The following is a 20,873-nucleotide window of genomic DNA, read 5'->3' on the forward strand; positions in this document are numbered from 1 at the left end:
AACTCTGTCTTTGGTCGTGCTGGCCATTGCAGCCTGGGCTATGATTATGGCATCCTCTTTATTTTATTTTAGTTACATTTTATCTTTTTTCCTGCAGTTCTGTGAAGGATCACAAATTAAATTTCTGTTATTGGTTTTAAGGTCCAGTGCCACACGTTTCCGCTGGAGTCAGTGCTACTACACAGCCCAAGACGAGTGGGCCTTGGACAACATCTACATCGGACAGCAGTGTCCCAACATGTGCAGCGGGCACGGCTGGTGCGACCACGGTGTTTGCAGGTACCAAGCCTCTGTCAGTCCCTCTTAGCAGTGCTCTCCTGATACTTCAAGTACCCTAATATTTTCCATACTTTCTTTTCTTGGCTGTTATTCTTATTTTTAGATTGAACATTAAAAGGTAAAAGCACTGTGGGGGGTTGGACCATTCAAGCACCATTAACAGCCAGTTGCTGTATACTAGTCTGTCCAAGAACCCTTGCCCTTGGCACATCCAAGCATTGGAAGAACTTTAAGTGACACAGGGCTGCCCTGCTGCAGGTGTCCTGGTGGCCTCTCCAGGCCCTTGCAGAAGGACCCAGGGATGAACTCAGTGCTGGAGCTGTGTTGATGGGTTAGAAGGATGCTAGGTAGCAGCTCAGCTCTGCTTTGCAGCTGCTGTCAGAATGGGTTCAATACAAATGGCACAGACAAGTGCCTGCCAGCTTCAAACTTTATGGACACTACAGAGATTTTTTTTAGAAATAAAATACAGGGGGTTTTCCCATTTCCAGTTATTCTAGTTTGTTTCCGTGATCCAAAATTCCACTCCCAGAATGATTTATTTCACATCCAATTCTAAGAGGTCACTGCACCACCTTAACTGTCAGTGTCAAATCAAGTCTTTAAAAGCTTGTTGCATTTATGCTTCCTTCCAGGTGTGACTCAGGGTTTCGGGGTACTGAATGTCAGCCTGAAAATCCCCTCTCTTCAACCATCATGTCGGATTTTGAGAACCCAGACAACCTGAAGACAGAGTGGCAGGAAATTATTGGAGGAGAAGTTGTCAAGCCTGAAGAAGGCTGTGGGGTCATCTCCTCTGGCTCCTCGCTCTACTTCAACAAGGTAATAAAGAGGGATGGGAGACTGCAAAAGGCATATACTGTAGGTTTGAGTGGAGCATGATGTGGTTGTATGGCAAAGAAAAGGGAAGTGGCAGAATCCTGCAAGCAGTATTAGGAGTGCATTGAAGAGCACAGATGTGCTCTGCAGGTAAAGAACAAAGCAATCAAAAGAGATAGGGAAAGACACATGCATTATGTATTCAAGAAATACAAGCTGTAATGAAAGGAAGTCAATTGCCAGTGTACTGTACATTCAGAATGTCTTGGTTGTACATTTTCTGTGTAAAGACTCAGTTCTCAGCATCCAGCAGCTCCCATTTGTTTCGTCTGTACTGTTCTGGGTAAGAGATGGACAAAGGGTGGCCTTGCAGGGGACAATCAGCTTAATTTGAGGTCGCAGGGCCAAAAGTGGTCGAAAAACCCCCACCATCAGGCTTTTAGAAAGTGGTTAGCCTCTAGGAGCATACTCTTTTGTGTAACCCGGATGCTTTGCAGACAAGAAATAATAGAACCGAAAGGAGATATAGGGAATTCTGCTAATTAATAGCAATTATACCTAAAATAAAAAGAGATCTTTATGACTGGATTTAAGATTATGGATTGTAAACACATTTATTTTATTATACTTGTTCCTCGGGTCTAGTACGAGGGTTTGTTTTGTTCTTAATTGAAAGGAAGAGTTTAAATGCAGCTATGTGCTTCTCTTTTAAAGGTTTGATCAAACTGCCACTGCTGTCATGAGAGCCAGATTAGTCCCAGAAGAATAACCCAATATGCAATGCTGTGTAATTGTGTGTTGTTTACCTCATTACAAAAATCTAACCCATGAAATAATTTTCAGCACTCCTACATAGTCTCACATCCAGCTCCCCTGGAAATACAGCTCTGCACTGAAAATTTTACAATAGACCAATCAGTATAACTAGCTAATTGTGATAATTGGATTTTTTTTTATATAATTGTCTTCTCTGTTAGATGTTTTTCCTTCTGGCTCAGCTCCTTATGCCAAGTTTCTCAAAAGTAGTTTGCTAAATTAGAATTAACCTGCTATGATCTTTCTTCTGATTTCTGCTAAGGAGGAGTGAAAAACACATTTAGAAATTCTTGGCTTTTTTCTATTGATCTCTAAGGGTTAGGTTATCATTCATTTCTTGAGTAGTAGCAGTCTGTGTGCCATCAACAGGAGGTGGTTTATTTAATTTTTGTTTAGATCTTTTTCAAGACATCTAGTGGCCATGCTGGTAGATGATAAAAAATTATTTTTATAGTTGTCCAATACTTCTGTATTGTTTTGAGGAGTTCATATTCACAAGCTCCATTTCTTTTCATTTGCTTGAACAGCCACTTTTTATTTGAATGTCTAATGTTTGCTGCCACAATCAATTACTGATGCCAGAATTAATGTTGGCTTTGTTCTGATAACCCTCTAGTTTTGTTTTACAACTCATTTTAATCAATTGTAGGTGTGTTCACAATACAGAGCTTTTTCAATTAGCCTCTGCAATTCCTCTGAGGTTTCATGTCACTCATGCCCTTTGTTAATTAACCTGGTTCTGTGATTACCCCTTTGGCAGGCAGAGCTGCTGTGGGGAGAGTGGAAAACCCCCTGCAATAGTTTTGTGGCCAGAATTTGACCCACTGCAGGTCAGTACATCAGGTATCCTCAGCCAGCCAGGCCACATCTGCTTATGGGGCAGCAAAGGTGTTTGCATCATTATTACTCATTACTGGTTTGATTTGATGATGATCATTTGAAATTCCAGTGAGTCTCCAAATGAAGCTGTGAAAACAAACTACCAAGAAATTATCAATGTCACCTTGGCCAGTGTTAGCCATGGGAGGCTGGACTGGGAAGCTCAGGGCTGCACTGGGAAGCTCAAGACTGCACCCAAGACTGAGCTCATCTTGCTCTTGCAGTACCATCCAGGAGGGACTCGCTTAGCTGGGAATAAGCCACCAAATACACCAAAACAGCAGGCATAATTCAAGACCAAATCTGTGTGACTGTGTCCTATATGAGCTTTTGGAGAGTCAAAGGATTCTTCACAGGTTTTAGTTGTCATCAGCGGTGCAGGCTAACCCAGCTAAACCCATTTGTATTCAGTTTCCTGAAATCAGCTCGTGGTGTGAGGTGGCCTATTAGGTAGGGTCTGCAAATGAGCTATGGACCCAGGCTGTCACACCAGCAAAGCAAAATAGTCTGAGAAAGAGAGCAATTTGCATTCATCTGTGCTGGGTTTACCCTAAACTGGATAGAAAGAGGAAAGAGGTGATGAGTTGAACAGGATTTAAATTCATATATCATCATTAAGAAAGACCAGATGATATTCTAAATCTCAGATCACAATCTTAGTATTTGTGTTCAGGGCAGTTAAATGCCTCCCTGACATCCGATCCTGTCAGATCTCAGAAGCTAAGCAGGGTCAGCCCCGGATTAGTACTTGGATGGGAGACCTCCTGGGAAATACTGGGTGCTGTAGGTTCTAGTCCTGAGGACTTCACTGGCACCGTCCAAGCCCGCTCGGCCGTGGCAGATGAACCTCAGGACTTAAACGGTGGGGCCAGTTCTGTGCACGCTGAGCCTCACCTAAAATCCACTGCGCAGGCTGGAAGGGCACACCCACGTGGGGACAGCCCTTCCCAAATCTTCGTTCGCGAAGTTTGGCCATGCTTACATTTGTGTTCAACTAGATCACATCACTTGCTTACCTCAAGTTTGTCTGGAAATTTATCAGAAATATCATAAATGTACAAGTGAGAGAGAAAAAAATAAATATTGCTTAAACATAGGCATTATTTTACAACTTAGCCCAAGTTTTCCTTTTTGATACCTTTTTATGCTTGGAGATGGACAGAAACCCATGAGTTTTTAGGGAATTAGATACAGTAGGCATGTTGACAGTTCAGCTCCATTTTGCGGGGGTGCTGTGCCAGATCGCAGTTTTGCAGCTACTTTAATAAAAGCAGAAATGTAAGCCCTGCATCCTCCCTCCAGCTGCACACATACAGCTTTGCCCTACCTATGAAACACAGAGCTATGCTGGGCAGGGTTGTGTCAGATGCAGGACATGCAGGTCACCTCTGTGGGGACACTGCTCTCGTCCTGTGTCCTGCCTTGCCACAGGCAGCTTCAGATCACACATCAGCATCTTGTAGGTTTTGTTGATGTGCAAGCCCACAAGTTTAGCTTCAAGCACCAGGGCACAAAGGGAAGAGGGTTATGGGATAATTTCAGTTACAGAAAAAGGCTCTTAAAGCTTTTTTTAAGATGAATATGCTGTCTTCCTTTGCTAACATGCTCAAAGTGACCACATTGACCTGTTAGAACTCAAAAACATTCTTGGAAAATCTGTTTGCTGAATTTTATAAGGTTATGTTTTTTTTCTCAGCTTTGCTTACATAAACCTGAAACCAAATCCACAGATTTCAGTCAAAAGAGTCCTGATTTACAACACCTAATAGGAAAAGAACATAATTTTGTGTAGGAACAAATCTTACTCAAGTGAAACATGAAGAGAAAATGCCGCTCTCTGGTTCTTGTGTAGGAGGTGGGCTTGAAGAAACAGGTATTACAGAGGCTGATTTCAGGTGATCAGGTAACCCTATACAGTGCAGGGTTTAAGTGGGGAAATGAGATGTCAGAAATGGCCTTTTACTGCTCTGTACAGTTTCATTGAAAGCTGAGTACATAAAAATTTAACCCTGGTTGATTCAGGATATCCAACATCTGCTCTTTGTCTTCTGGAGGGACCTGGGACCTTGAAGGAATGAGATGAAATAGTTGTGTGGAAATTGTGTTGTGAAGCTGCATTGTGTGTTGAAATCTAATAATAAAAATTCTTATGTGATCATACCAGGATGATTAAGGCATAAAGGATGGCCAAGCAGAATAATTGAAAGACAAAATTAACACAAAATTCAATGTCCTCCACATTGTGTAGTTTTCTGTGCAATATTCATCTGTGTTGGACTTTAAATATTTCTATTTGTAATAAAGATGTCATAATTAAAATTATTATTGCCTCTCTGTTGTTTGTATTGTAGGCTGGAAAAAGACAGTTGGTAAGCTGGGATTTGGACACAACATGGGTGGATTTTGTACAGTTTTACATCCAGATAGGAGGAGACAGCTCTTCATGCAATAAACCCGACAGCAGAGAAGAAGGTGTACTGCTGCAGTACAGCAACAACGGTGGTATCAACTGGCAGCTACTAGCAGAAATGTATTTCTCTGACTTCAGCAAACCTAGGTATAATTTTACTCTAAATTAAATCCATACTGCATCAGCTTTTAAAAAAATATATTTCTCAAGTTTTGAAAATATGAATAATAATTTCAAGTTGTAATGCTTAAAAGCCATCGATATATGGAAACTTTTTCAGGCTGCCACAGTAAACTCTGTCACTAGGAATGAAAGATGTAATGGAAGTGAGCCTTTAAAAACTGAAGTAAAATATAGTCTCCTATCACTTTTCTCCCATGTGAAACATGGCTAAAATGCTAATATCTGCAAAACATCAGCAAGGAAATACAGAACTTACCAAAAAAAAGGTGTAGAAATCTGTCATTTCCTCTGACTCTGGCTTCATATCTAATTAACATGTATTAATGTTGTGTAAAACAAAAGCTCCTTTAAATAAATGTTTAAGGAGAGAAGAATTCATGTTCAGCAATTCATATTTGCTGAAAGGTACCTTGTCAGTGAAAATTTACATTGTATTTGTCTGCACTGGTATTAACATGATTTCTATTGCCTGTTGTTTATGTCTTTCAACATGCAAATAATTTTCTTCTCATCTTGTAATTTTCCATTGCAGTAAACAATGCTTTCAGAAGTACTTCTGTAACTCAGCAAACTGTCCTTTTCTAAAGGTGATCTAGGCACTTGGAAATATAAAGCTATTGAATTTTGTTTAGAATAGAATAGAATAAAATAGAATCTACTGTTTCCATTGGAAAAGGCCTACAATGATCATCCAGTCCAACTGCCCCACCACTTCAGGGCTGACCAAATATTAAAGTATACTGTTAAGGGCATTGTCCAAATGCTTCTCAAACACTGACAGATTTGGAGTGTTGACCAGTCTCTAGGAAGCCGCTTCCAGTGCTTGACCACACTCCTGGAAAAGAAATGCTTCCTCATGTCTAGTCTAAACTTCCCTGGCACAGCTTTGAACCTTTCCTGGGAGTCCTGTCACTGGATACCATCATCTCCCTCTCCATATCCCCTCTTCAGGAAGCTATTGACAGCAATGAGGTCACCTCTCAGCCTCCTTTTCTCCAAATTAGGCAAGCCCATATCCTTAGCCATCCCTCATAAGTTTTTCAGCCCTTCCACCAGCTTTGTTGCCCTCCTCTGGATGCATTCAAGGACCATCACGTCTTTCTCAAATCATGGGGCCCAGAACTGCACACAGTGCTCAAGGTGAGGCCACACCAACACTGAATACTGCAGAACAATTGTCTCTTGACCATCTGGTGATGCTGTGTTTGGTGCACCCCAGGATGAGTTTTGCCCTCTTGGCTGCCAGGACACGCGACTGACACCAACTGAACTTGCTGCCGACCAGCACCCACCCTTGTGCCCAGTGTTACTTCATCCTAGGTGCAGAACAGACATTACCACTTGTTAAATGCTATCCCATTAGTCAATCCCAATGCTCCAAGCTATCAAGATCCCTCTGCAAGACCTCTTGACCCTCAAGAGAGTCAGCAGCACCTCCCAGTCTGGTATCATCAGCAAACTTGCTAATGGTTCATTCAACTTCTTCATCCAGATCATTGAGAAAAACATTGAACAGGACTGGCTCTAGGACTGAACCTTGAGGAACACTGATGGTGACCAGTCACCAGCCAGTGTAACCCCATTCACCACAACCTGTTGAATTCTGACTTTGAACCAGGTCTTCACCCAGCACACCCTGAACCCAGTCATCCCAAAGTTGGATAACTTGTCCATAAGGATGCTGTGAGGTACAGTATCAAAAGACTTCCTAAACTCCAGAAAAACTGCAGCCACCACCTTTCCTTCATCTAGTGGTGGGTGAGTGCTTTAGCCTCTACCTTGTCAAAATTACAGGACACACCCAACAAAGCTAAATATTGAAACCTTCATCACTGGACTAACCAATACATTATTTTTGACAAAATGTTGCCCTTCCAAGCAGTCAGGAGTGATTGTTGTTACTGACCATAGCTCTACAGATTTATTTTTCTCTTGTTTCAGTTGTGGTTCAGATTCCAACACAAAAATCTGAGAATGCCTTAGAAAAGAAAAATTCCTTCTCCTCTCTCTGCCTAACTGGCAAGCAAAGCAGAGTTCATGACACAAAGCAATGTGATATAAAGAAAGAGTGCTGAAAGGATCTATAAAGGTATATATGTAAGTTGTTTGAAATAGGACTGAGCAAGTAACTAATGTACTTTGTGACATAAGTATGGTTAAGTTTGAAACTTTAACTTTTATTTAACAGTTGTGTAAGGTGTTTCCAAAGTTGAATGTAAAGCGAACTGGGAACATTCAAGTTCTTTTACAAAGATCTGTATAGAAGGGCTGAAATATTTTTACCCACAGAAGAAAACTCTGCTTCATAATCTATTGCATTGTAACAGAAGAATGTTTTTGTCTACAAATAGGACCAATCAGCAGAAGAGAATGAGTAATTAATTTTGCCAGCATATTTCACTATTACTTCCTGGCATCAGAAGAACATTAAGACTTTCTGAACATGGACCAGATGAAAGGCTTAATTCAAACTGGAGAGTTCAAATTAGTCCCTTATTATGCTTGGCAATAAAGTAATACAGCATTAAAAATATGCATTGTCTTAAAGAGTTTACATTCTCCACAGACAAGAAGGACAAAGAAGATTTCTTGATATGCAGTGTATCAATAGGTATCTTTTTAAATATAAGATTAGATAAATAGAATCATAGAATCATTAAAGTTGGAAAATACCTCCAAGATCCTCGAATTCAACCTTTGACTGAACATCCCCATGTCAACTAAATCATAACACTAAGTGCCACATCCAGTCATTTCTTGACTCTTCCACCACCGTGACTCGACCACTGGCCTGGGCGGAGATTATTCCTGTTGTCCAACCTGAACCTCCCCTGGCACAGTTTAAGTTTAAGGCTGTGTTCTCTTACCACTGGTTGCTTGGGAGAAGAAGCCAACCCCACCTTGCTACAACCTCCTTTCAAGTGGTTGTAGAGAGTGATAGGGTCTCCCCTGAGCCTCCTCTTACTCTCTTAGACCCTTCACCAACTTTGTTACCCTTTTTTGGACACACAAATCACTGAGCACTTGTAAGATAGATGCTGGCTTTCCTACCCCTTTTCCCTGTTTATAGTGGCACATTTCTGTACAAACTGTGTTCTCTAAAGTTCTGCTCCATTTCTGTTCTTCAGGTTTGTCTATCTGGAGCTCCCAGCTGCAGCCAAGACACCTTGCACCAGGTTCCGCTGGTGGCAGCCTGTGTTTTCTGGGGAAGGGTATGATCAGTGGGCCATCGATGACATCATCATCTTGTCAGAGAAGCAGAAGCATATCATTCCTGTTGTTAATCCCACTTTACCACAGGTAACAAGCAAGAACAGGCTGTGGGTATCCCTGCAGAACAGGAGCCATCCTCTCTGTTAGGAGACTTTTGTTTGAATATAATTTTCTTTGAAAATATTGGGTCTATTTAAAGAAACAGCTGTAGTGTTTGCAGCTGTGTGTCTGTGTAAACCTGGATCTTATGACAAAATCATCAGGCTCTTAATCTTTGTGACAGAGGATATAATAATATATCTCCTCAAAATGTCAGGACTAAAGTCTTGGAAATTAAAAGTTTTTTAAAATTACAGAAAATACAAATTGCAAAATTTGAAAGCTGAACATTTGGGGAATTACTCTGATGTCATACTGCTAAATGATAGTACCTGTGGCTTTCCTTCTCATTTCTAACAGAACTTTTATGAAAAGCCAGCATTTGATTACCCTATGAACCAGATGAGTGTGTGGTTAATGCTGGCCAACGAAGGGATGACCAAAAACGAAAGCTTCTGCTCTGCCACCCCCTCTGCCATGCTCTTCGGTAAATCAGATGGAGACCGGTTTGCGGTGACTCGAGATTTGAGTCTGAAGCCTGGATATGTCCTGCAGTTCAAGGTATTCCTTAAACATAAATCCCTCCAAGAATATCCATAAAACTGCCCTTAGTCAGTACTTGGAAGATGCCACTGGGGCCACAGTTCAAACCAAGGTGATAAATTAGACCATTGCATAAAAAGATGTGACAAGCACAAGTATGAATTCAAACAGCATAGAATGCCATCCTGCTTTGTAAAAGTATAGACAAAACCTTGGTGCAGGAAAGCATTTTTGTCCCTCCAGAGGAGCCTTAAAGCTATTCATTCTTCAGCACATTTCACAAGTGGATTGAAGTAACTGTCATTGTATTCAAGGCAGTACTAGGAAATGCTACTGCACTGTCAAGCAAAACAGGATTTATCCCGTCTGGGGCTCCCTGAGTACAAAAGCTCCAATGTGGTTTGCGTACATTTTTGTATTTTAAACTATTTAAGGACTTACAAGCTGCTCTGTACTCAAGTGTGGGTTTTTCATATAATTTACTTCATTGTGTCAATGAATATAGGCTCCAATTAGCATTTCCTTCTTTAAAGGGCTTACAGAAATTTCAGTGGTCTGACAATACATCAGAATATGGGCTCCAAAGAAAGTGTTTTTCCTTTGACAAGCTCTTGTTTCTGAACCCTAATCAAAATTTTATTGAGTTTATAATGAAATCCCATTGGTGAATTCTGGAGGTTGGTTGCAATGCAATTTTAATGAGCTCACCACAAATACGTGGTCCTTACATAATTGGTGGATACAGACACTGAATAATTTACAAGTGGAATTATTAAAGAGATCAGATGTTTACAGGCAGCTTTTCAAATATAATTCCCACAGTTCTATAAATAGGAAAGTTAGTTAGAAATAATGGGATTTGTAAAATAATCTCATTTTATCTAAAAGTTATGCTAATGAAATGCTATACAAACTGAGGGATTTCAATACAATTTCTGAGTATTGCTTGTAGTTTTATACTTCAAACTGTCTAAGACCCAAAAATATCTCAATATATAAGTACCATTTAGCCCGGAAAAGATGCTATTTGCCTCTTCACCACATTCCTCTACATCACTGACTGAGTCTCCATTCTGTTTGATGAGCAACAGTGTTTAAAAATTGTTTAGACTAAAAAAAATAAATACTTACAAAATGCTTCATGCACCTTCCATCACTGAAGCACTTGGCAATATAACACAAATATACAAAACATAAACAACATGTATCACAAAACTTGCTTACAAAGTCTTTTATTTAGGGCCTGAATTTGTACTTCTTTGGAAATCTTTTAAACCAGCCTGCACATAAATGTGTTAGTCTTATTTGCATGCTTTAATTTTAAACATACGGTTAAATGCTTCCGTGAGTTTGTGAAATTTCCATTTTAAATACCAAGATGGAATAATTTTGCATTGATAAACTCAAAGACAGTAATTTGTCACAATTATTTCATTTTATGTGAATGATTTTGTTTCTATAGCTCCAGTAGAATTTCTGCAGTAAAATAATGAAAACTAATATTTTTCTGATAGCTTGAAAAATGAAAGTGAAAACTTCGAATCAGCAGTTGATTTTTGTCTTGGTTACATTCTCATTTCACGTTTTAATATAATTTTGCTATTTAATCTAATTTTACTCTGTTCTTGGGGCCCAAACTGTGTTGCCAACTCCCAGACATCATTCCTACAAGGCCAATGACAAGGCTGTGGTCAGGGCTCACCTGAGAGTCAGGCTGATCCTCTGGGCACATTGGGTAGACTGCAGATGGGATGGATCTCAGAAAAGGTAGCTCTTCCCACCACAGAAGTGCCTGTGCAGAGGTTGCTCTTATGCCTGCTATACACAGGGACCCTTCAAAAGTTCTTTGCATCTTGGTGTGCTGAACTCAGCAACCTTTATGAAGGGATAATGGGTATTTTTACTGAGAAATGCCATATACGTGGAGGAAACAGAGTTCTAGTATCAGTCACTGTTTGCCAGCAGGGTTCAAAGCAAGTGCTCAGAGCGTTAAGCCTCCCAAAATAAGAAGTCTGATTTGCATACAATAAATACTTGTAACTGCGCATGTTTCTTCAGCTCATACCTATGTTTTTTTGCAGCTGAACATTGGTTGCACCAGCCAGTACAGCAGCTCTGCTCCCGTGCTGCTGCAGTACTCCCACGACGCCGGGCTCTTCTGGTCGCTGGTGAGGGAGGGCTGCTACCCAGCCTCTCCGGGCACCAAGGGCTGCGAGGGCAGCTCCCGGGAGCTGAGCGAGCCCAGCGTGTACCACACAGGAGACTTTGAGGACTGGACCAGAATTACTATCGTTATCCCCAGGTCACTCGCAGCCAGGTACTGTGCACTGTAAACTAGTACTAACCCAGTATGTATGTGTGTATGGCCAAACTTCACGAACGAAGATTTGGGAAGGGCTCTCCCCACATGGGTGTGCCCTTCCAGCCTGTGCAGTGGATTTTTTAGGTGAGGCTCAGTGTGCACAGAACTGGCCCCACCGTTTAAGTCCTAAGGTCCATCTGCCACAACTGAGCGAGCTTGGACAGTGACAGTGAAGTCCTCGGGACTGTCACAGCACCCGGTACTAACTGGGGCTGACCCTGCTGAGCATCCAAGATCTGACGAGATCGGATGGCAGGCAGGCATTTACTGCCAGGGGACGGTTCCCACTGAGACTGGAACGCAGGTCCTTGGGATTCAGAGTCAAGAGTGCTCTCCTTTACACCATGGGACCACCCCACTAACCCAGTGGCACACCATGAATTAGCTGCTGTTTCTGTGATGGTACACTAGGAAAAAGTTGGAAGGCTGAGAATAAAAGGGGTGTTAAAAATGACAGATCTGGGAAAACATATTGTGCTCCCCAAAACAGGGAGTTTTCCATTTTAAATGTGTCAGATTGGTCTATAGAATTAAATTACAAAGCAGCAAGGCACCTCAGAATTTTGTAATTTGACATCAGTCTCATCATTGTCCATCTTTGTGTATATCAGTCATGTTGGAGGCACCAGCAAGAGAGCAGTAAGTCATATGAACCAAATAAGCCATTTGAACAGGATTAATTTTAGTTACCACTGGGCAAAGAAACCTTAGAAAGGTGTTTGGGATGATGCATAATGTGGTGTGTCACTGAAGGTTGCTGGGACAGCCAAAGGCCAAGCAGGGAGGAATCATGGATGTGCTCACCTACAAACAAACCTCAGCACTGGGCTGACACTGGTGAGAAAACATCAGATGAAAGAAGACATGAATAAAGCAGCTTTTCTCAATCTAAATTGGATTTGGCCGAAGTTTCTCACTCCCCTTCCTCTCTGTCTTACCCTACCAGTAAAGCACCCCAGTCTGATTTGCTGGCTGCACCAAGCACTGCCAGCAGCTGTCCCTACCAAACCCCTGGTCATGCCCCCCCCACACACACTTCCTGCCTCTCAGTCCTCAGGCAGCTGCCTTAGTGCTGCCCCTGGGTTGCAGTCCCATCCTCCTGCCACAGACTCCTCATCCTCAAGCCTCAGCACAGATTTTGAGTATGTGGCATATTTTGTAGCAGGAGAGCCGGTGCCTTTGCCACAAGGACTTGAAATAGCAGCGTGTACCATAACAAGTTTGTCTTTTCTTCAGTAATTAGCCAATAAAAGCAGGTGCCAGATCTGACACCAGCTGATTTGATTTACCCAAAACAAGTAGTGCAGAATCAATAGCAGCAATCTGTTTGGCATTATGTTCAGTAATGTAATCAGGAATAAGAAGCTCACGCTAATACATTAAAAATGTAAGTATTGTGACTCGATGAGGGTCTTGGCATATTGAAAATTGAATTTGTTGTGGGTCACTTTGGAAGTCATGGTTCATGGGTTAACTGGAGAGCATCCCATTTCATCAGCTGGTACAGAGCCTGAACACAATGATCACCTACCTACCTACCAAATCCCAATACACAGCAGAAAAGGAGGAGCAATAGGTTTATAATATTTTAGGTGGAGTACCAGGGAGAATCTTAGTTTATCCATTAGATTGACAATGAGATTTTAAATCTGTTCCCCTCTCTGGAGCTCCTATAAAATGATTAAGCTGAAAGTTTAAGACTGAAAATTAATAACCAAAGTATTTTTACTTCAACAAATTTCCTATGCAGTGGGTCAGCTGGAGTAACAGTCTTAGCTCATAATGTAGTGTTAGCTCATTGAATTCTCTGGAACAGTTTTAGTTACACAAATTAAGGATTAAATGACTGTTTTCCAGGAATTTTGTGGTGTCATCCAAGAATAAAAACTTAGTATCTCTGTGCACATGCCATGTAGCACATGTTACTTGCCACTATTTTTTAGAAAGTGACTGTTTTCTTGCATCTAAATAACTTGAAGGTTTTTTTACTCAAAAGCATACAATCCCATAAAAACTCTGCATCACTGCCAGTACTGAGTTCCTTTCATAAGTACTGTGAGAAATAGAGTTCTGGGATTTTGACATGTAATTAGCAGTTCAGGTTGAACTGAGTAGTCAAAGGCATCTTCAGAATCATGTCTAATTATTCACTTTTGTTGATAAAACCATATATTTGTTCTTTGCATCACACTCGTTGATACAAGAAGTCAAAATGCCTCCAAAACTCTTGAAGAAATATTCTTAAGCAACACTGAACCAAAGTGTAGGATGTCAGAAATATTTTCCAGGCATTCTACTTGCAAATGGCAAATTTAGGAGAAGGTCTTTTTAATCTTAGACCTTGAGCAGTAGATGTAGAAGCTGGGAATAGTAATGCCGTGTCCTTCGTTGTTGTTCGTGTACAGTAAGACTCGATTCCGCTGGATCCAGGAGAGCAGCTCCCACAAGAGTGTGCCTCCTTTCGGCTTAGACGGCGTCTACATTTCTGAGCCTTGCCCCAACTACTGCAATGGCCACGGGGACTGTGTCTCGGGGGTCTGCTTCTGTGACCTGGGCTACACAGGTAACACAACCCTCTCTGGGTAGGATTACAGTAAGCATTGGCTGGGTTAAAGCTGCAAATCTAAAATTCTAGTTTTCTTCTCCAATATTCTGGAAAAATGTATAATGACATATATTTCATGGGCTGCCAGCAAGAATATTTTTGTTTTGTGAAGTAAAATCCAGCACAGGCAAAGCAGAGCAGCTGAAGGCAGCGGACACTGTTGATGTTTCTGGCAATCCCAGTCTTTGAACATCACCATCTGTATGAATGGGAAGGGACTAGCAATAAAAGAGAAAACAAAATAAAACATTATAAACTGAAAAGTCTGCTTAAAAGCGTTTGGATCATCTTCAAAAGAATCGTTGCCATTTTTGAGTCCCCTGGCCATCAGATGGCATGGGACCAAGAGGGAACATATGCTCTGACAGGCCCTTCTGTGGAAAATTCTGCTCACTTGTGGTTTCAGGGGCTTTTATGCTGAAATAGAAAAAAAAAAACCCAAATCCAAACCCTGTGAAAAAACAGTGATTGACACAACCAGTTGCACACTGTGCTCTTTTCAACCCTCTATACCAAGAAAGCAATAAGCTAACATCTTTTGTTCGATTTGTTAAAATTAAATGAAAGGATAATATTTTTCTATTTACAAAAAGTGCCTTATCAGCATAAAGCATAGCTATTTTTCATCTATAGAAATAAGCTATCTGAGAATTTAGAGGAAGAGGGCTTATTCAAACAGCAAAATTTTGTAAAGTGGGTTTGAAAAGGTATAATCATCAGGACATTTTCTTAGAAAAGCCTAGTGCTTTGTTGCATGTGAATGCAACAGAACCATCTGCCAGTGTACTGTATCTGACCCTTACTCTGTTCAGCAGTTTCACCAAAACATTTCCCTTTTCTTTTTTCTTTCTTGAAGCATCTCATGGAACCTGTGTGTCTAATGTGCCTAATCACAGTGAGATGTTCGACAGGTTTGAGAGGAAGCTCAGCCCTCTCTGGCACAAGATAACAGGAGGTCAGGTGGGGACAGGCTGTGGTGTGCTCAGCGATGGAAAATCTCTGTACTTCAATGGACCTGGCAAAAGGGAGGCAAGGACTGTTCCCCTGGACACCACAAATATCAGGTCAATCCTCAGTGCTGCTTCTCACAATGACTGTATATTCCTGTTCTCTCTTCTGCCCTGTTGCAAGTGCAGATGTGAAAATGTGGGAGATGTGTTTTTTCTGGTAATCACAGACTGTACAAGAAATCTTAAATGCAGAGAAAATATTTTCGTTCATTCTAATGTACTATTTCCTTTTCAGGAAAGAGAATTCTTAAGTGAGAAACAGTGGAATGAAAACATAAAATAAAATACCTTTTTGAGAGGACAGTTTGCATTGTATTCTAGGTGGACAAACAGAAGATGTGGTCTTGAGAATGCACAAACCTAAGGCTATGCCCATAGCTGGGGAGAAAAAGTCCTATTTCAGTGACTGCATTGAATTGCAGGCATGACGATGGCATAGCAAGGAACAGTTGTTTACTTGCCAGATGCTGTGAATTAGTCCACTTGTCAGAAGTGTAAAGGAGTGGAATGTGAATTATTTCTGCATATCCAAGAGGCTAGCCAGCCATCACCTCTCTCCCTGCTGCCACTGAATCCTGCTCCATTGGTAGCAATTATCCTCTTCTCTCAAATTGTCTAACTGATTAATGTAATTAGGATAAACAAAGGGCTGTTAATTCTAACCACCATTTAGTCTGGAGTTTGCTGCTGCTTTGTCCAGTCTCATGAGGGATCGCCCACCTGAAACCTTAAGCACCCCACAATTATGTCATTTAGCTTAATAAAAGATACTTGTCCTGACAAATACTGCTCTGAGAGTAAGCAAAGCCATGATTTGCTCCATTATTTAATTTGTGAGATCGCTCAGCAAAGACTGGTCTCAAGTCATTTCTACCACTCTCCAGCTCAGGCAGACAGTGCTGTGCAGCACAGGTGTGAGTGCTGCAGCTTTGGGGACATCCTCAGCTGGCCCCTGGCACTGCACAGCACAGCACCAGCTGCCTTTCCCCTGTCCCCTGCTTGTCTGACAAATACGTGAAATATTTATATAATTATGTAAATTAGTTGATAATTAAAATTATTAACTGTTTGACAAATACTCTTTGGACAAGCACATGTTTGTCCTGGAACTCTGGGAAGGTCTGAGCACTTCTGTTCTACCGTCTTTAATGCACCTGTTATTAGTCCTGTGAGACATTATATTGGAAGTAACCACATCCTCCAGGAGTCTATAATCAAACAATATTTTTGAGCTACTTCTTCCATGGAGAAATCATCTTATAAAAGAAAAGTATTTCCTTTAGCTTTAGTATTACTTTGAAACCACTTTTAGTGCCAGATATTCCTATTTATAGCTTTCCATCTTTGTAGAGTTTGAACCATTTTAAAAGCCAAAAGAAGTTTTAAAATACTATGCAATTCTCTCTCTTCACTTTTTTAATCTATCACTTCTGTTTTACACAAGAACAGGTGTCTTAAAACTGCCCCAACAGGTCACCTGTCTTAAAACTGCCCCAAGAACATAAAGGGCTGGAGGGACACTTGGTAAGAGCAACTAAGATCTCTCTCTTCTGAGCACGTACTCACTGTGTGAGCTGCTCTCCTGCTGCAACTGATTGTTCAAAATAGATCAGCACTTTATTTTTTTTGTAATCATCACTGTGAGCTGGTTAACTTCCTTGAACAGTTCAAGCTCGAAGCCACCTGGCTGTTTGCTAGACAGAGCAAACACAGTGGTCTTCTCAAACACAAATGGGACTAACATGGATTTTTTGCTTTCTTCAGTGTGTGCTCAAAGGTGGTAGCCACTTCATGCTGCTTGACCAGAACATGGACTCCTTAGGCTACAGCAATTACCCCAGGCTGCTTTTGTGTTCCAAGGAGAGAACAGCTGCTTCAAGTGGGCAACACCACTCTTCTAAAATAGGGTCTAGCAAAGGCCAGTGCTTTGTCTTCTGGAAGCATGTATTTCTTTCATTAATTATAAGGAAATCGCTCTTGCTTTGAACAGATGCATCCCACTTTGGTGTTTCAGATCATCTGTAACATTAACTGGATGGTTTTTTTACTAGAAGAAAAGGCAGACTAAGTTTGTGAGAGTGTGAGGGGTTAACTGAAAGGCCCATACCCAAAAAAGAAAATAATTCCTCAGCCTAGAATTTATTTTTTTTATTATTGGAGCTAAAATTAATATCACTTGAAAGAGGAGATTACAGGGAAGCACTTTTCCCCATTTTGGTATTACTTTTTGCATTCAATAATGCCTTGCATAGAATTCAGTTATCTTATTAGGGGTCATCTTAGCCCCTGCACAGTTACCTTTTATTTTTGCAAGTGTTTTTTGGTTGGGGGGTTTTGGTGACTGAATAAACAGCAGAAAAATATGCCTTGAAAGACATACTGTTAGATATGTGGATTGAGGGTTGTGAATAGGAAGGCTGAGACTTCTGCAGTAGATTTTTAAGCTGCTTAGTTTTCAGGTTAATAGTGTTTTCCCAGACCTTTTAAGATCTTGTTTTGTTAAATCAGACATGGAAGAGCCTGATTGAAAAACTGAAAAATATTGCAAGACACTGAAGTTTTATTTTCATTCTGGAATTCCAACATATCCACCTGTGCATGTTCCCCATTATCTTGCTTCAGTTACAGCTTTTTGAATGTAAAGTGTAAACTGTATGTGAGGAATATAAATATTTTTTTTCTTCTTTTTTTCAAGCTCTTTTCCCATTGACTCTTTTCTTCCCAGCAGAGCAGAGTCCGTGGGGGCTTGGTGTTCCTGGTTTGCTCTGCTCCAGAGGAGCTGGGATTTTCCAGCCTGAGGTGCATTGTGCTGCTCAGGGAATCAGCCCAACAGGACACTGCCAAGCTCTAGTGTCACACTAAGAGCATTTAAAACTGAAGTTTGTGCCCTGAAGCCAGTGATCATAAGCAACCACTTAATTTTTAGTATATACATTGAGTGATATCATAATCTTAGCTTTGTTTGTCCCATTGCCTCCTTATTCCTTTATGTGATTGACTACACTTTTTTTCCCAGATTACACTTCAGAAACCCCTGGTAGTCTCTACATCCCTTCCCTACTGCGTGACCCAATACACTAAAGGCACAGTTTCACCAGCAGTATTTCCATTTTTCTCACTGACAGTCTGATCCATGGATGCATTTTGGTTGCTGATGAGCTACTGCCTCCCATTTTGATGGCCTGTCCCTTACAACACTACACTCATCACTATCTGTTCAGTGGGAGCATTTGCACACAGTGCCTACCTGGCAGCTAGATAAGAACCATGGAATAATTTTTTTTTCCAAGTGGTGACATCTGGCTTGTTAACTGGCTTGGCTTCTGTCTGCTTTACAAACTCCATTGCTAATGACTGTGCAACCATCCTAGAGAGCTGTTCTGGGTGAGACAGATCAGATGAGGTGATTCACCCTTCTGCAGAAAGGGGGTTTTGTCCTTTGTTTTTGCTTTTCAATGATCTTTACATTTGGCAAGCATGACTGTCAGAGAATTTTATCACAGGACAGTAAATCTTTTCACCTCAGAGACTTCTATTGAGTGTTTTATTGCCTGAACAGTCACAGAGAGCAGAGCTGCAGCAAACAAACAGGACCTACCTGGCTAAATGGTGTAGTGTTGTGAGCCTGACCATTCCTGAGGTATCTGTGGGGTTATGTTAGGAATGAAATTGATGAGCATATTCTGGCTTGTCCTAGTTCCTATGGATATACAAAACATTTCAGATAGGAGATACAGATTTTGATAGCAGAACTGAAATGGGATTGGTTTGGAATCAGAAAAGGATCGTGATATTGTGTGTGTAGCAGTGGATGAGGGGTATTGGAGTCCTATCTGCATCATACTGACTCTGGCTGTAGTCCTGTGGCTTGTCTATGATTTTACCAAAGTCACTACAAAATATGACCAAATTTCCTAAAGGAAAAAGAGTCATCCTTGGGGGGAATTATTTGAGTGGTAAATCAACTCTTGTTTCTTCACACAGAGACAAAAATTCACCTCAAAATGAGTATTTTAAATAAAGAAGTTGTCTAAAGGCAATAGAATTAGTGAAGCCTGGTTTCCCTACATCCTAATTTAAAAACTGATTAGGAAACAAGGAGGAGAATGATGTTGTCAACTTGCAGCAAAAGCCCATCATGGGGTTGAGCCCAGTTTCTGTGCTCTGCTCAGGTGCTGGTTTGGGTGTGCAGTGCAGACAACCTGTGAAGAAGGCATAGATGAGGGGGTGATGGCATCCTCAGTCATCTCAATGCTCTTTACATTAATTATGCCCCAATAAGATTCAGATGAATGTCTGAGATAATGCAGTGAAATTCGGTGAGTGAGCAGCAGGACATTAATTGAAATTAATTGTTGTTACATAGCAAGGTAGTGTGCATCTAAGAGGAAGTGTAAACTACTCTGAAACCACAGAGTCACAATTAAAAATACCAGTTCACCAAGGATATCAGAGCATCACTGCAGATGGGAAAAAAAAAATTAACAATCCTGGAGCACAAAGATGGGATAATTATTAATTCAGATATAGCTAAATGTGGGTATTCCAGGCTAATCCAGAGTTTTCTCCAAACCAGAAAAACTGTCTCAAAGGGGTTTGTGGCTTTAGAAGAGTTGCAGGAAGTGGTTTTGGGAAAAATTGAGGACATGGAAAAACATTCATGCAGAGACATAGATGAAAAGGTTGCCATGGTTTGCAGTAGAAAGGAATAAGAGAAGGTAGGGAAGTGATAAAAGCACTGACTACAGGGCAGGTTGCAAGAAAGGCAGATCAGGAACATGTTTTTTTTCACCATTTTCATGATATGAGAACAAGAGGATATTGAATGAAATCAAAATGTATAAATTCAAAATCAAAGGGTCTACCTTAGAAAATGTTCAATGAGGTCATTTCACTGAAAATTGTTTACATCAAGAATTTAAGATCAAAAAAGGATTCCTGGTTTAGTGAGGATATAATAATTTTACTACAACTCTAATGCTATATTTTATAGTTTAATCTAATTTCCAGTTAAAGAGACCAAAGTAGAATCTGATGTAAGGAGCAGGAGATTTTGCAGACAGAACTTCTAAATTCTGCTACTGACTCCAAAGATACATTTATTAGGTACAGGATTAATAAACCACATCACTTCCTTCTGCCTTGGGTCCTCCATTATTTATCACAGCCATGTTTGATTTCTCTGGGAACATTACCTAATCAATAAGCCTGGAATAATGACCTAACTGAAAATGCCACATTAGTTAAGACAGGAAAATTATCCTGACTGATCTTGTGCTATCAGAAGACAATGACCCTTCTTCTCTGTCCTGTTTTTTTTAACAGGCTAGTTCAATTTTATATACAAATTGGAAGCAAGACTGTTGGTAACTCCTGCAACAGACCAAGAGCCAGGAATGAAGGTAAAGCCCCATTTCTTTATAATAAGCTTTTTCTATTTTGCATCTTCTGCAGTGGTTTTGCCTTTTTCTGCCTTTAAAAAATAAAAAATATTGTTAAATTTTTTAACATAACATAAATAAATTACCTCTTCAATTTTCATAAATGGTGCAGGAAGCTATTTACTAACTTTTCTATTTATACTTAGTAACAGCAAACTTAATGGTGGTCTATCTGTATGATGCACTGTTGGAGGTGTGATGATATAAGAAAGAC

The 20,873-nt window shown here is 40.6% G+C and overlaps 1 protein-coding gene across 2 annotated transcripts in view; it reads left to right on the top strand.

Moving 5' to 3' along the window:
- Window positions 1-20,873, top strand: part of RELN (reelin) — a 281,484-nt gene that overhangs the window by 204,224 nt on the left and 56,387 nt on the right. For both annotated transcript variants that reach the window (XM_071552669.1, XM_071552670.1), the window contains exons 23-31: window positions 142-279; window positions 915-1,101; window positions 5,145-5,350; window positions 8,515-8,686; window positions 9,059-9,259; window positions 11,323-11,558; window positions 14,009-14,166; window positions 15,065-15,272; window positions 20,544-20,620. In XM_071552669.1, the coding sequence (XP_071408770.1) occupies window positions 142-279; window positions 915-1,101; window positions 5,145-5,350; window positions 8,515-8,686; window positions 9,059-9,259; window positions 11,323-11,558; window positions 14,009-14,166; window positions 15,065-15,272; window positions 20,544-20,620 (1,583 nt within the window). The remainder of the gene's footprint in view (window positions 1-141; window positions 280-914; window positions 1,102-5,144; window positions 5,351-8,514; window positions 8,687-9,058; window positions 9,260-11,322; window positions 11,559-14,008; window positions 14,167-15,064; window positions 15,273-20,543; window positions 20,621-20,873) is intronic.

Source organism: Pithys albifrons, chromosome 3, assembly GCF_047495875.1.
Source record: "Pithys albifrons albifrons isolate INPA30051 chromosome 3, PitAlb_v1, whole genome shotgun sequence".
NCBI lineage: Eukaryota > Metazoa > Chordata > Aves > Passeriformes > Thamnophilidae > Pithys > Pithys albifrons.